This window comes from Octodon degus, unplaced genomic scaffold (genome assembly GCF_000260255.1).
Source record: "Octodon degus isolate 3935 unplaced genomic scaffold, OctDeg1.0 scaffold00101, whole genome shotgun sequence".
In the NCBI taxonomy this organism is placed as follows: Eukaryota; Metazoa; Chordata; class Mammalia; order Rodentia; family Octodontidae; genus Octodon; species Octodon degus.
Window position 1 is genome coordinate 6095278 of NW_004524677.1, and position 13495 is coordinate 6108772.

Genomic DNA, 13495 nt, shown 5'->3' on the forward strand with positions numbered 1-13495 from the left:
TTTTTTCTTTTTTGCGGAACCGGGGATTGAACTCAGGCCCTTGCACTTGCCACGGAAGCGCTTATTCCACTGAGCCATCTCCCTGGTCCCTATGTCATTTGTATTGACTCCTTCTTTCTCACTGATACCTATTAGTCTCACATTGTTTATCTTTGCATCGTCTTGCAGGTAATGAATTATTTTTTCCTACATCATAGTTGTTTTTTGTTTGTTTGTTTTGTTTTTTCATCCTAGTTGTTTTTAAGAGATCTTTTCTTACCTTTTCACTAGTTGCACCAGTATTTTCAAGATCTGAAATTCTGTCTTCACTTTCGCTCAAACAGTTTTGCAAGCTTGTGATTGAGATTTTAACTTCCTCTATATCTCCTTGACTCTGCTTCATGCGATCTATTTCTTTCCTGTGTTGCTCATTCAAGGAATCCGTCATTTTTCTAATCTCCTCTTGATGTCTCCTTTAGAGGCAGTTATTCTTTTACTGCAGAGTTGTTGGTTTTTTTTTTTTTTTTTTTTTTTCCAGATTGGGTTTCCTCTGTATGTTTCTGTATTTGATTCTTTACTTCAGATGCTATGAGTTCAGTGAATTCTTTCTGCATTTCGGAAAATAATTCCACTGTGAGTTCCTATATAACTTTCTGCTGTTGCTTATTTATTTTTGATGCCATTAATTCATACATTTGAGCTGAGCTAGTGTCTTCTGCGCTTGTTCTGGGTGGGTATTGGGTTTGCTCCATATGTTTCTGCATTTGATTCTTTACTGCAGATGATATTAATTCAGGGATTTCTTTTTTCATTTCTAATCTGAGTTCCTCTATGCCTTTCTGCAGTTGTTTCTTTGTTTCAGAAGCTGTTGATTCATTTCAGCTGTGTGATTCCCAATTTGTTCTGTGTGAGTGTCCTCTGCACTTGTTATGGGTGGGCTTGGGGTCTGAGATTGCATTTTGCTCCTTCTCGTCATTTGGGATAGCACTGTCTTCTGACGTTTGTTGTAGAGCTTTGCTGCAGTTATAAGCTTAGCACCTACTGAAGTTCAGGTGCAGATCTACAAAGTTTGGATCTATCCAGCTGTGCCTGGCTTGGGTCTGGCTGCTCTGCTCAGCTCCTTCCTGCTGCCGACCTTGGGAGTGAATCTGTTGTGCCCCTCTGGCAAGAGGTTTTGCTCCTGGACTAGCTGGATGGTTCTGTCTCCTACTGTCTCTGCAGGGACTGCAGCTGCAGAGTTTCACCTCAGGCCTGTATGCCAGGCCTGAGCTGAGTCTGAAGGGGACAAGGTGGAGTAGGGGGGAGAGGAAGCTCTACCACAAACTCCCCAGGCCTGGGCTAGGGCTGGATCTGGGGACTGAGAATGCGGCAAAAGTTCTCACTCAGTGGGTGGGAGTAGGGGCGATTGCACAGTGGTGGTGGGGTCCCAAGGGGGTGGAAGAAGGTCTCACCCACACTGTGCCTGGGCTTGGACTGGACCGCTCCCATTGGCTCAGGGTAGACGGAAGCTCTCCCACCGTGTAGGCCTTTAGATAGTCACTATAAACTGAATTTACGCTTACTGACTTCAGATTCTGAGAGAGTACTTAGTTTTTATGCAAAATCTTATAAAAGTATGTTTTAAAGGGAACATGAATATTATAGATTGGTAGATATAGTAGAAGAGGTGGTGGTAAGTGCTGGTAGGTTAGAACAATTCCATTTCATAGGATTTTGGCTGGGTATATATAATTTAAGTCTTCAGTAACATAAGAATTCTAGAACCATTTGCATGAATGTATGTACATAATAGCAATATGTGTTTTGGCCATATATATTATTTATGAGTTCTGATAACTACAAGGTTGTTGAGATAATGTTTAGAGTCTTAGATTTGATCTCCTTCACTTTTGTTTATATAGTATGAAGTTTAATTGCCTCTTGCAGTTCAAGTCTTACGTTAATCCTGGATGGCATTGTTTCAGAGAGAGAGAGAGAGAGAGAGAGAGAGACTGAGAGAGACTGAGACTAGGTGTTTTATTTTCAGATACCTCCATTTGAACATGTGCCACAAATGTGTTTGTAACCTTGTTACTAAGAAGTAATACGATTTGCCCAAGGTCATTTCATTAGAAGTACAGGAATAAATCTGATTTCTAAGCCAGTACTGTACTATTTTTTCTTATTAGTGAGGTGTAGGCTTTGTTGTGGGACAACCTCAGTAAGAACAAACTTTAAACTCAAACATTTAAAATTAGTCAGGTTTTATGTTATATCACATGACATAATTTATAGTCATCAGAATAAAAGTTGTACCCGGTAGGGTTCCCCTGATTTCTTTGCTTTCCTTATTTGGCTTCTGTTTACTTTAGTGTTCACCTTGAGCAAACCCCATCCCTTTTCAGAGCTTTAGTTTCCCTCTAGGACACAGAATCGAGGTCATGTTACTCATTTTTCCTTCTGCCTGCTTCATGGTGCTTATTTTAAGGGTTAATATTTCTGCTGGTCCAAGAGTAAAAGTGCTAATCATTCATAAAAGATTTTAGTCATTCTTTTGTAGTATTAAGTTAATAGCATATCTTCCAGTTGTCACTAGTGAAGGAAATTCATATCCTTGTAACGTTTTTAAAAATAGAACTTAAAAAAGTAGGATTAAAAATAGCACAGTGGTAGCTCGGCTTCAGCCAGGGTTCTCTAGTGAGATACTGGTGCGTGCAGTAGCTGAGCTCTGTGGCACTGCTGCCTTGTGGCCTTATTTTGTTTACGGTAGACATTAGTGTTCTTTGAATCTAGAAATCTTATATTTTAATTTTGTGAAATATACCTAATGCTTTTAGGATAAGTATTAATAGCTTTGCTGATTGGTTCATATTATCTACCTAAAACCTAAAAGAAGTTCATATTTACTTGCAAGAAGAAGGAAAAGATGAACCCAATAATGAGGGAGGACTTCTGGAGACAATGGCTATGACAGCATAAGGTTTCAGAAAAAATACTACTGAAGAACTATAGAAGAAGAAGGTTTTTATCCCATCAAGGTGTTATTTTATTTATAACTTAAATATTTTTAAATAAATGCACAGTATGTAAATATTAAAACTTGCATTAATACTAGTACTCAAAAATAAGAGTAAAAGCTAGAAGAAAAATTAGAAGGATTTGATGGTAGTAAACTATTTTGGAAATTCCATTGCATATGAGAGAAACAGCGTGAATAAATTTCTCCTGAAGTGTACATTTTTGATATTAGAGAAACTGAAGTAAAACCAGAGAAGCAGCATAATGACCATAAAGTTTGCTTACATTGTGGTATTTCTGGCCCCTGCTAATGAGAGGCATGGACTTGGGCCTTTGCCTTGGAGAGCATTAAAACTAGAGGAGTGACTGAAGTAAGATTTTGGCTGGCTCTTGTGTTAGAACGTAATTGAGCCAGAGTGAAGGTGGTGTTGGCCAGTGGAATCGGAGGTAAGAGCCTGTAGTGCATGTTTAAGGCTGGGGTAGGCAGATAGGCGCCCAGCTCCTGTCCTCTTGCAGCCCCTGTGACGCCTGGTCGTGGAGTAGAGTGTGCTGCTGTTAAACGTTGGCCTCCAGGTCCTGTTCGCTGCATGTGTTGGCTCTTCAGAGGAGGTTGCTCCTGGGAGGTCGTGGAAGGTTTTAAAGTCATGGCAGATCTTTTTGTATAGGCGTGTTTGTGGAGGAAGAAGCCACGCCCTCCTAGTAGGGTTTTCTGAAAGGCTTATGATTGCAGTGGGTAAGAACTGCTGCTATACAGTGCTGCCTGGCTTCCATTTTTCTCAAGAAAGGCAGAAGGCAACAATGAATTTTTTCTTTTGTAAAAAACTTAGTCAAGTCTCTTTATAAGGTGAAACTGCAACACTTACAAATGTCTCTCTAAAATTTATTGCGTAGAAAATAAGCTCTAGGAAAATAGTTTTTCTATGAATACAGTTTCTTATCTAAACATTTTCATTTGAATGAGTGACCCTAGAGAGAGAATGCCAGTGTGTGCCAAAATGTTTTTTTTACACAACTATTTAATGGTCTACATGGCTTGAATTCTTTCAACATAGAAACCAGTGGAATGTTACTGTGGGTTGGCAGCATAAATCATATAAAAGAAACTGGTTGCTTTTACTATTGTAGGTTAAATTACTAATAGGACTTGATAAGTTTTTTTACTTTTTTAACAAGCATCAGTAGATTTCTGGATTTACAAATGAGCTAGGGATGTAGCTCAGTGGTAGAACTTGTGTGAGGCTCTGGGTTCAATCCCAAATGCCAAAAATTTAAAAATAAAAGTGTGTGCATGTGCATGTTCGTGCGATATTAATAACCACAAATATGTTACTTTTTCCCTTTCTCCTAGGCTCCTGGGACATCCTGCAGCAGAGATTCTTTATGCTTACAACCCTAGTAGGGATAGTGAGGTTGTGGTGAACTCAGTGTTTACAGCTGCTGGACATTTTCATGTGCCTCCTGTTCATTGCAGGGTGAGTGTTGATGGACTCCTGGAAACTATGCGGTGGCAGGATGCCAGCTTCTCAGGCTTTCTTTGGCCTCAGATTTGAATTTCGTGCTCTCTGTCTCCCCTTTTTCTGCTACCCAGACTTTTTCTCCTGTGTGTTTGCGTTAGCATGTATATTTTTAGTTGTTTATTTTCGTAATTTTGTTGTCTCTGGATATCTATCTGGGGAAAAAAAACTTTAAAGAATTTAGGTAGCGATGCAAGTACATTCAGTTTGTCTTTTATCATAAAGTTTATATTTGTCTTGAAGTTACTACAACTCTGAGAAATCTAGTAACTAACACAACTTTGCAACCAGGAACTCTCTCACCTCTCAGGTTTATTACTAAGAAAGTTAGAACTTCTTTCTAAGCGTAAGGCAAGCAGTGGTGAATAGTTCCTTCCAAAGCTAACTTGCACCATGATGGAGCCCCAAACTCTAGTCTCTTAATAGCCTTTTCAGCAGTCTCTGGATATAAACAGGTTCATGAGTGAACCACTGTGCAACATGCGTGACTGTCTCATCAGGCACCTTTTTACTGGTTTTATTTGTAAAAAGTGATCAGATCAGTTTATACCACTGTGTTATGAAGGGCTTAATTGCTGGCAAGCTTTACTGTACTAACATTACTTATTGTGCCTGATATTATTATGAACTTATATAAAATACTAGGACAAAGGAAAGGTTGAAGGTTGGGAGCCCAGTACTTGTTTTATGATGGTCTGAACAGGTAAACATTGTCCCTGATTTTCATGACACTTCAATATGTTCATACCGTGGTGGTTCTTTGTATTTAAGGGGAGATACCACTGTGTTAGATACAGACATGGAACATGTGGGTGTGGAAGAAGAGGGAAAGGCAGGGGGTGAGATCCTTGATTCCAAACTGAAGTGGATGATTCAGCAACTCTTTTGCTGTATGTCAGTGGTCTGTCCTTTAGATTGTTGGATGTTGGTCATTTTGATGATACTCAGGGATTTGTGATACTTACACATCAAGACTGCAGATTATGCAGCTATCTGGTAACAGAAATTGTCAGAAAGAAGGTCTGCAGAAGACAGTTAGTTACCCTAGGAAGCCATTCCAAATGGCTAATTAGGTGCCTTTCTTTCAGGTAATTCCAGCTATGGGGAAAACGTCCTTTAGAATTATTTTCTTACCTACTGAAGAAGGAAGCATTGAAAGTTCTTTATTTATTAACACTTCTTCATATGGAGTCCTTTCCTATCATGTAAGTAACTTTTCTTTTGCTGCAGAATTTGGTTGTGTTCAGGAGTTCATTCCTAGAGGCTCACTGTGCATACTATTATTTGCCAGAAAGAGATGTCGATGAATCTTGTTAGTATTTGCAAATCTAGTTGGGACCCTTAAGTATGGTGTCCTTATCATCTTTAAATGCATCTGTCATCCAGTGATTTCAGAGCCAAGATCAGTTGCCTTTATGGTTAATTCTTACCAGGTTCCATAAAACATGAGGGCCCACATCAGAAGTGGTGTCCATTTGTGAAAAGGATTTGGTAAAAGAGAGGACAACTGCGTTCATCTTGCTTTTTGTACTCAGATCAATGGTAGTTGGGCTGATGGTGTTGTAGTGATCGTGCTGATTTCCCTTGGCAAGGTGGTCACAGTGTGGTGACTGTGCACTTAGCAGCATGACAGAGGGCACCCTTTCTCTGTTCCTCCAGGTGTCTGGAGTTGGCACTCGCAGGATCTCTACAGAAGGCTCCACAGAGCAGCTGCCAGATGCTCATTTTCTGCTTCCACAAGTCCAGAGCATTCAGCTTTCACAAACACAGGTCATTTTAATAGCTTTGCTTTGAATAAACTTTGTTGCCCTCTTCATTTATATGTCTTTGGCTGGGTATGTACAAATCTAGAAATATGTTTGTGAAGTGTCAGGGCTGGGGAGATAGCGCGGCCATCTAAGTACCTGCCTAGCAAGCACAGGGACCCAGCTTTGATCCCCAGTACTTCTTGCTGAGCCAGCCCCATGCCGAGCTGGCCACCAAAACCAGGCATGGTGGCGTGTGCCTGTAATCCCAACACTAGGGAGGCTGAGACAGGAGGATTACTTTAAGTCTTGGGCTGCATAGTGAGATCCATTACCAAATAAAAGATTAAGTCTAAAAAAAAGAATAAAGTGTCGATGGAAACCACACACTTTTTTATGTGTGTGTTTTTTGCTTTTGGAGTTCTGGGGGTCAAGGCTAGGGCCTTGCTCATGGTAGGCAAGTGTTCTACCTACCACTGAGTTATGCCGGAGGCCTGCAAAGTGCTTCTACAGGGCTGTGTACCCAGTGATGATATTCTGTAGTTCACTTCCTCCTATTGGTAGTCATTTGTAATGTTTGTAGTTTTCATTTTTATTACCATTAAGTCATGTACCTGCTTTATAAGTTTCTTTAGAAAGGAGCAGTTCTGTAGTTATAGACTATGAGCATTTTAGAGCTTGTTAAATCTTGCTGGGTTGCTTTTCAGGAAGAGAGAACCTCTGAGGATGCTGGTAACCCAGGCCTTTTAAGAACGTGGCCCTGTCTTTTCCTTTTTTGTGCCTGTCTAATTCTCCCTGGGTATAGCTTAGTGGGCAGAAACATTTTGATGTGCTACAAGTCTACAGATAAGTTCACATTCTTTAAAAACACATTTTATTCATAACTTTTCCGGTGGGACACTTTTTCCTTTATTTATCTATATTTCCTTGTAACTGTGGATAACTTCTTAGGAACTAAAAATGAAAAAAAAAACTTGAATCAATGTGTTATAAATCTGTGTGTTTCTTTCTGAACATTGCTTAGAATCTGTGGTCATAATACCAGGGCTCTTGTTCATTTGCAGTTTTGTTGAGCATCTGTTGTGTGCAGGTTTTAGTAGCTTATGTTCCAGTGGGAGAGACTGACAAAATTATTGACCTGTAATGTAGTGTCTGGGAGCTTTGTTAAATATGGTCCATGAATTTTACTAAGATTGAGTGATTGAATAGTTCTTCCTCCTAGTTTTGCGTTATTATTATTATTATTATTATTATTATTATTATTATTGAGACTACATATTGGTCTCAATATGTAGTTCAGACTGGCATTGAGCTCACTTCATAGCCCGGGTTGGCTTAAACTTGCAGCAGTCCTCCTGCTTCAGCCTCCCAAGTGCTAGGATTATAGGTATGTGCCACCATGCCTGGCTTGTTTTGTTTTGAGACACAATCTTACACCATTAGATTCAGACTGGTTTTGATCTCACTGTGCAGCCCAGGCTATCCTTGGCTTCATGGTCATCTTTTTGTTTTAGCCTCCCAAGTGCTGAGGTTATAGGTATATACCACCATGCTTGGTTCTTCCTAGGATTTGGAGGAAGATTTCTTTATTTCTATTTTGTTTGTTTTCTTTGAAATGTCATTTGCCCAAGCTGGCCTTGAACTCCTAGGCTTAAGAAGTCCTCCTCCTGCCTTAGCCTCCAACTAGTAGGGATAACAGGCACACAAGGAACATTTCTTTTAATGTACATTTGAGAGTTTAGGTTTTTTTAAAAAATAATTTTGTTGAGAAACAAATAGCAATGAGAGTTTCAAAACCAATTAGTAGGACAATGTCAACAATTAATACATTGTATATTGTTGTCTTCTTAGTGGTTATTCATAGTACAAGATGCAGACATGATATCCTGTCCACAAACACTATTAGAACAAATCTTTCTTAAACAGGGGACTGATGTGCTCTCATTTGTTTTTTTGGAAAAAGCTTGGTGAGGGCTAGAGTAGTATGATTAATTTGCATATGCTTATTGCAGGGATTTGAGCAAATAAACGTTTTTATCCCCATAGAGTGCAGTTGGGGCAGAAGTAAGGGCAGTTGAATGTGGAAAAGTTCGCTGGTGATGGAAATTGGCAGATGGAAATCGACTCCCTTGGCTGGTGGGCTCATCAAGGGCTTGTGCATGGAAGTGGGGGAGGAAGCTGACCTGGCGCCCACTGTCATTCCCCAGATCTTTTTCTCACTATACTGCTCGGTGTTCCTGCCTCTCTCCACAAGCAGGTGTTGGACCGCACGGTCACTGCTTGAACCTCTCCAAGGTGGGCCACCCCTTCAGGAGGAGCTGCTCTTTTTTTTCCCAATAAAACTTTCCAACCTCTCAAGACATTTTTAGAAGTCTTGTAATTAGAGACCAGTCCTTATGACTGTGAGGCCTTTTGTGGCCCGCTTGCGTGTACACACCTGCTCGCACTCTTTTCCTCCCCTCCCCTTCCCCACCGCATTGAATTCAGGACCAGTGCTGCCCAGCAGGAGCGCACGCTTTACCACCGACCCCTGGCTGCCTCTCCAGGCGTGCTGCACCCCACCATCTCTTGCCCTGTCTTACACCACACTAGCCTTGCTTACATGTGCTGGTTTTCCTCCCACCTTGGTCCTTTGCATCTTCAGTTTGCTCAGCCTTACCTCCCCTTTCTCTGATTGACCCTGCCTCATCTTTCCTTGTTCATCTCTTACTTGAATTCTTCTGGAACTCCTGTCCCCCCCCCCCATTCTGGCTCAGGACCTCTGTTGGATTGTGGGAGAGCTGTGCACCTACCCCTTGAAACCCTTTGGGTGTTTGCTGGACATCATGAGCTCACACTAGATTGCTTGCGTGTTTCGCTCCATGGGGTTGCAGCTCCAGGAGCGCAGGGGACATCTAAGGGATGCGCTTCCTGCAGTGCACTTGCTCCTGCCTTGCTCAGCATGTGCGGCAGTGGTGGTGACTGAGTGATGTTGGCCCTCAGGCAGTCTGAGGCTCTCCTTACAGGCTCAGGTTTTGGCTGCTCTCTGTCCCTGCAGCTTGCCCTACTGGTGACTTTACTTTTTTTGATCTTTGTTTCTGCATTAACGGATAGAAGTTGAACATGCTTGTTCCCAAAATCTGAAATCTAAAATGTTCCCAAATCTGAAAATTTTTGCAGCTGCTATGGTGCCACAAAGTGGAATGTTCTGCACCTGACCTCATGCGATGAGTCACAGAACACAAGCACATGAAAAATACTCTGAAATCACCCTCAGGCTATGTGAATAAAATAAGCATAAATGAATTCCGTATTTACTGGGGTCCTAGTTCCAAGTTATCTGTGTGGTTATATTGATGTTTCAAAGCATTAAAAGGCCAAGTCCAGAATATTTCTGGTCCTAAGCATTTAGGGTAAAGGAAATTCAACCTATGTCAGACTCAGTTCATACTGAGGTATGAGCTGTGCTAAACTCTGGGAGGTTGAGGCAGAAAGATCAGAAGTTCAAGCCTAGCCAAGGCAGCTTTGCAGGTTTGGGAGATCATAACTCAAAAGTTAAAAAAAAAAAAAAAAAAAAAAAAAGGGCTGGGGATTGTAGTTGAGTGTCAAGGCCTGTGGGTTCAACCTCCAGCACCAAAACAAAAGCCAGACAAACATCAGTCCAGTGGTTCCTGTATATCCGCAGAGTTGTGCAACTCTCGCTGTGATCTAATTTTAGCCCATTCTCATTGCATCAGTCCAGTCCCTAGCGACCACTAATTTATTTTCTGTCTGTGGATTTGTCTGTCTTGGGCATTTCATGTAAAGGATTTGTGTGGTCTTTTGTGACTGGCATCTTTCCTTTAACGTGTTCCAAGTTTTTATTGTTGAGCAGTTCACCATTGTGTGGACATACCTTGTTTGTTAAAACTGTATAAACAAGGTTAAACAGTTAAGCACTGTTCATCAGATGGTAGGCATTTCAGTAGTTCCTGGTTTTTGGCTGTAAGGAATAGTGTAAGTTTGCATAGATGTGGTTTTTGGTTGGTGTGTACCTAGGAGTAGAACTTTGCAGGGGTGCCCATTTTTAGGGCCTGTCAGACTGTTCTTCAAAGTGCTTACAGCCACCAGTTTACAGTCCCACAGCTTTGCCAGCACTTGTTGTCTTCTGGGACATAGGATATATTTGGAATCTTCAGGTTCAGGTGATGAATATGAATTTATGGAATTCATAATGGGAAAGTAAGCACTGATGGAGGATCAAGGGGATGTATTGAATTTGTCAGATGTGGAGGATTGTCATTGGCCTTCCTTATACTTCCTGAAAATTGTTTTTGAGGCCACAATGAGAAATCTTAGGTAATCAGAACGTGTTGATTCTCTCAAGCTTGCAGCTTGCTATAAATTACCTCCTATGGATATTCTGTTGTAGTAATTGTTTGTTCCTTAAGCTGTTAAAAGATCTAGAGAGCTGTGGCAAAAATCAGATATAAATATGCCGTAAGAACATCAGAGGTGTTTCTTTCCTAGGATTGCAGATTGGAGAAAAACTTAATTGCTTGCCTGAGGTCAGAAAACCAGTTTCTTACCTAAGTGGCTCTGACTTGAGCCATGTTCCTGCCATTTAGCAGTACTGCGTCTTTCTAGAGGGGTGAAATGGGCCTCTGCAGAGCTCCCTTGTAGAGCTTAAAATAATCATAGTTCTGCTTTAGAAACCGGACATGGTGGCGCACACTAATTATCCTAGCCCTTGGGAGGCTGAGGCAGGATTATGGCAAATTCCACACCAACCTTGGGTTATAAAGTGAGCTCAAGGCCAGCAGGAAGAACCTGTCTTAAAATGCAAAACAAACAAAAAACAAAAAAAAACAAAAAACAAAAAACAAAAAAATCACCCACAAAAACCAAATGGTATAGCTTTTTTCTCAAAGAACATGAATGTGGGGAAATGGTCAGACAAAATAAATCCATTTTATTTGATATTTTTATAGGGGGGAAACCTGTTAATATTTGACATATATAAACTGTGGCTAATTCTACCATTAATGTACAAGTTTGTTTTTTAGAGTAACAATTTTTTTTTCATTTTAGAAAACAAATTAGGGACTAGCAAAAGAGGCTTTTTTTTTTTTTTTTTTTTTAAGGACCAGGGATTGAACTCAGGACCCTGCGCTTGCCAGGCAAGTGCTTATTCTACTGAGCTGTCACCCCAGAGGGCTTTTTTGCTGCTCCTCTTCCACTTCTTCTTCCTCCTCCTCCTCTTCTTCTTCCTCCTTCTCTTCCTCCTCTTCCTCTTCTTCTTCCTCTTCCTCCTCCTCCTCCTTTAAGGAGGAAAGGTTCATTTTGGCTCTCCTGCATACCTTCTGAAACACAGTTGTACTCTCCAGGTTGTTGGTTTTCTGGGTTCCCTTTGCAAGTCCCACTCCTTAACCTTGCATTGGCCCTGGGGTCTTACGTCTCTCTCCAGCCACAGAGCTCCGACCTTTCTTCTGGCCCTGTTCTCATAAGCTTCCAGTACTTCAGAGCATGTCAGCCCTTTATGCTAGTTCACCCTCATAAGCTTGTATCCCATTCTGATTGCCCTTTTGATTCCACCTTTCAGGACCCCATTCAAACATTGACTCCTTTAGCACTTCCAGGCTCCAAGCTGAGGCTGTCTCCTGGACCCATGGCCCTAGGTCCATGTCCTGCTGTGATACTGGTACCTGATGGTGTCTCTTCCCTGTTCTTCAGAGTGTTCAGGACAGGATCTGCTGCCTTTTCATTTTTATAACCTTTTTGTCACCTCAGTGCTTAGTACATTGAAGGCCCCCACAGTTTTAAATAGACAGATGAGTCAGTGGGAACCTGAGCTGAGATCCCCAAATAGCCTATCTACTAGGTTTGTAGAACTTTTTACCACATCACCCAGTTTTTGACCTTCAGCAGATTTACTACAGGGCAAGTGGTATTGTTCTTATTTTAGAAACTGTAGAATGGACTTTGAGTTTAATTTGCTTGGTGAAGGTCAAGAGCAGAGCTAAGCTTGGCAGTGGCAGCCTGGCATGCCTTACATTTTACACAATCATTATAAATGTTGTGATTCTCATATCAATTATTGTAGTCATTCATGATGCAGGAAAGATAGGTGCAAATGTAGTGTTCTCTGGAGTATTTTCTTTGTAGCATAAAAGCACAGGCAGCTTAAAGGTCCAACAGTAGCAGAGAATATAGTAAAATCCAAGTTAATCAACATAGCAGAATATTCATTATTTTTTCCATGTAGTATTTCTGATGAGCTTGTGGAAATACCCCAATAGTCCGTAGTGCATAAGCTAGACTGTTCTCTGTGACTCTAACTACAAATTAAGTGGTGGGGGAGAGTGTGTAAATGTAGTTGTATCAGACTTGTGAGAAAGGAGAAATCTACTTTTTAATGTTTTCCTTAGTGCCTTGTTGGAGCTAAGCTGCTCAGATTTTGGGAATTTTCTATAACCTATCTGGGAAAACCAGAATTTTTGAAATAGGTATTATCTCAGAATCTAACATAGTGTAGGGTTACTAGTTGCAGCTTGCCTGAGAGATTTAAAATAAATCATTATTATCTTTGGAATCATTAAAATGTAATTATAAAACAACATGGATGATGTAGAGAACTTTTACTTCAGGGGACCACCCATGACACATAATTAAAGTGGTTGTGTGTGTGTTTGTGAACTTGGTATATTATTGAATGATTTATTGTTTTGTTTTGTTTTGTTTTGTTTTGTATTGGGGATTGAACTCAGGACCTTGCACTTTCCAGGCAGGCGCTTATGTGGCTGAGCTTTTTCCTCAGTTGAATACTTTAAAAGAGATTATCTCCTTAGAATATTTTGTGATTATAAGAAATTACAAGATTGTAAGAAAACATGGGAACCCAGAAGAAGGGAAAAATGGGGAATGTGGAAAAAGAGGTTGGATTTCATCAGTGCACGCTGCATGCACACTAAGATGTATGATTCATAGATATTACTAATCAATTGTAAAACCAGTCACATTCGGCAAAGGGTGTCATAATTAATACTTTTTTGTCTCCTTTCAGTAGTTTTTCTAATTTATGTATATGGGTGAGTGATTCCCTTCCCAGCTGTGCTGTCGTGTTGCTGGAAGTGTAAAGGGGAAATTAACCCTGGAAATTATTTATTTATTTATTTATTTATTTATTTATTTATTTTTGACAACTCATACAGAATTGTACTGAACAAACTAATATGAATTTCACAGTATTTGTTGTAATACATGGTATTGTCTTACAACCAGCTATTCATATTACCAGATATA

The 13495-nt window shown here is 40.5% G+C and overlaps 1 protein-coding gene across 1 annotated transcript in view; it reads left to right on the forward strand.

Annotated features, from left to right (window-relative positions):
• Positions 1–13495, forward strand: part of Tmem131l (transmembrane 131 like) — a 187381-nt gene that overhangs the window by 90188 nt on the left and 83698 nt on the right. The window contains exons 4-6 of the mRNA XM_023723669.1: positions 4325–4448; positions 5579–5695; positions 6150–6260. Coding sequence (XP_023579437.1) covers positions 4325–4448; positions 5579–5695; positions 6150–6260 — 352 coding nt within the window. The remainder of the gene's footprint in view (positions 1–4324; positions 4449–5578; positions 5696–6149; positions 6261–13495) is intronic.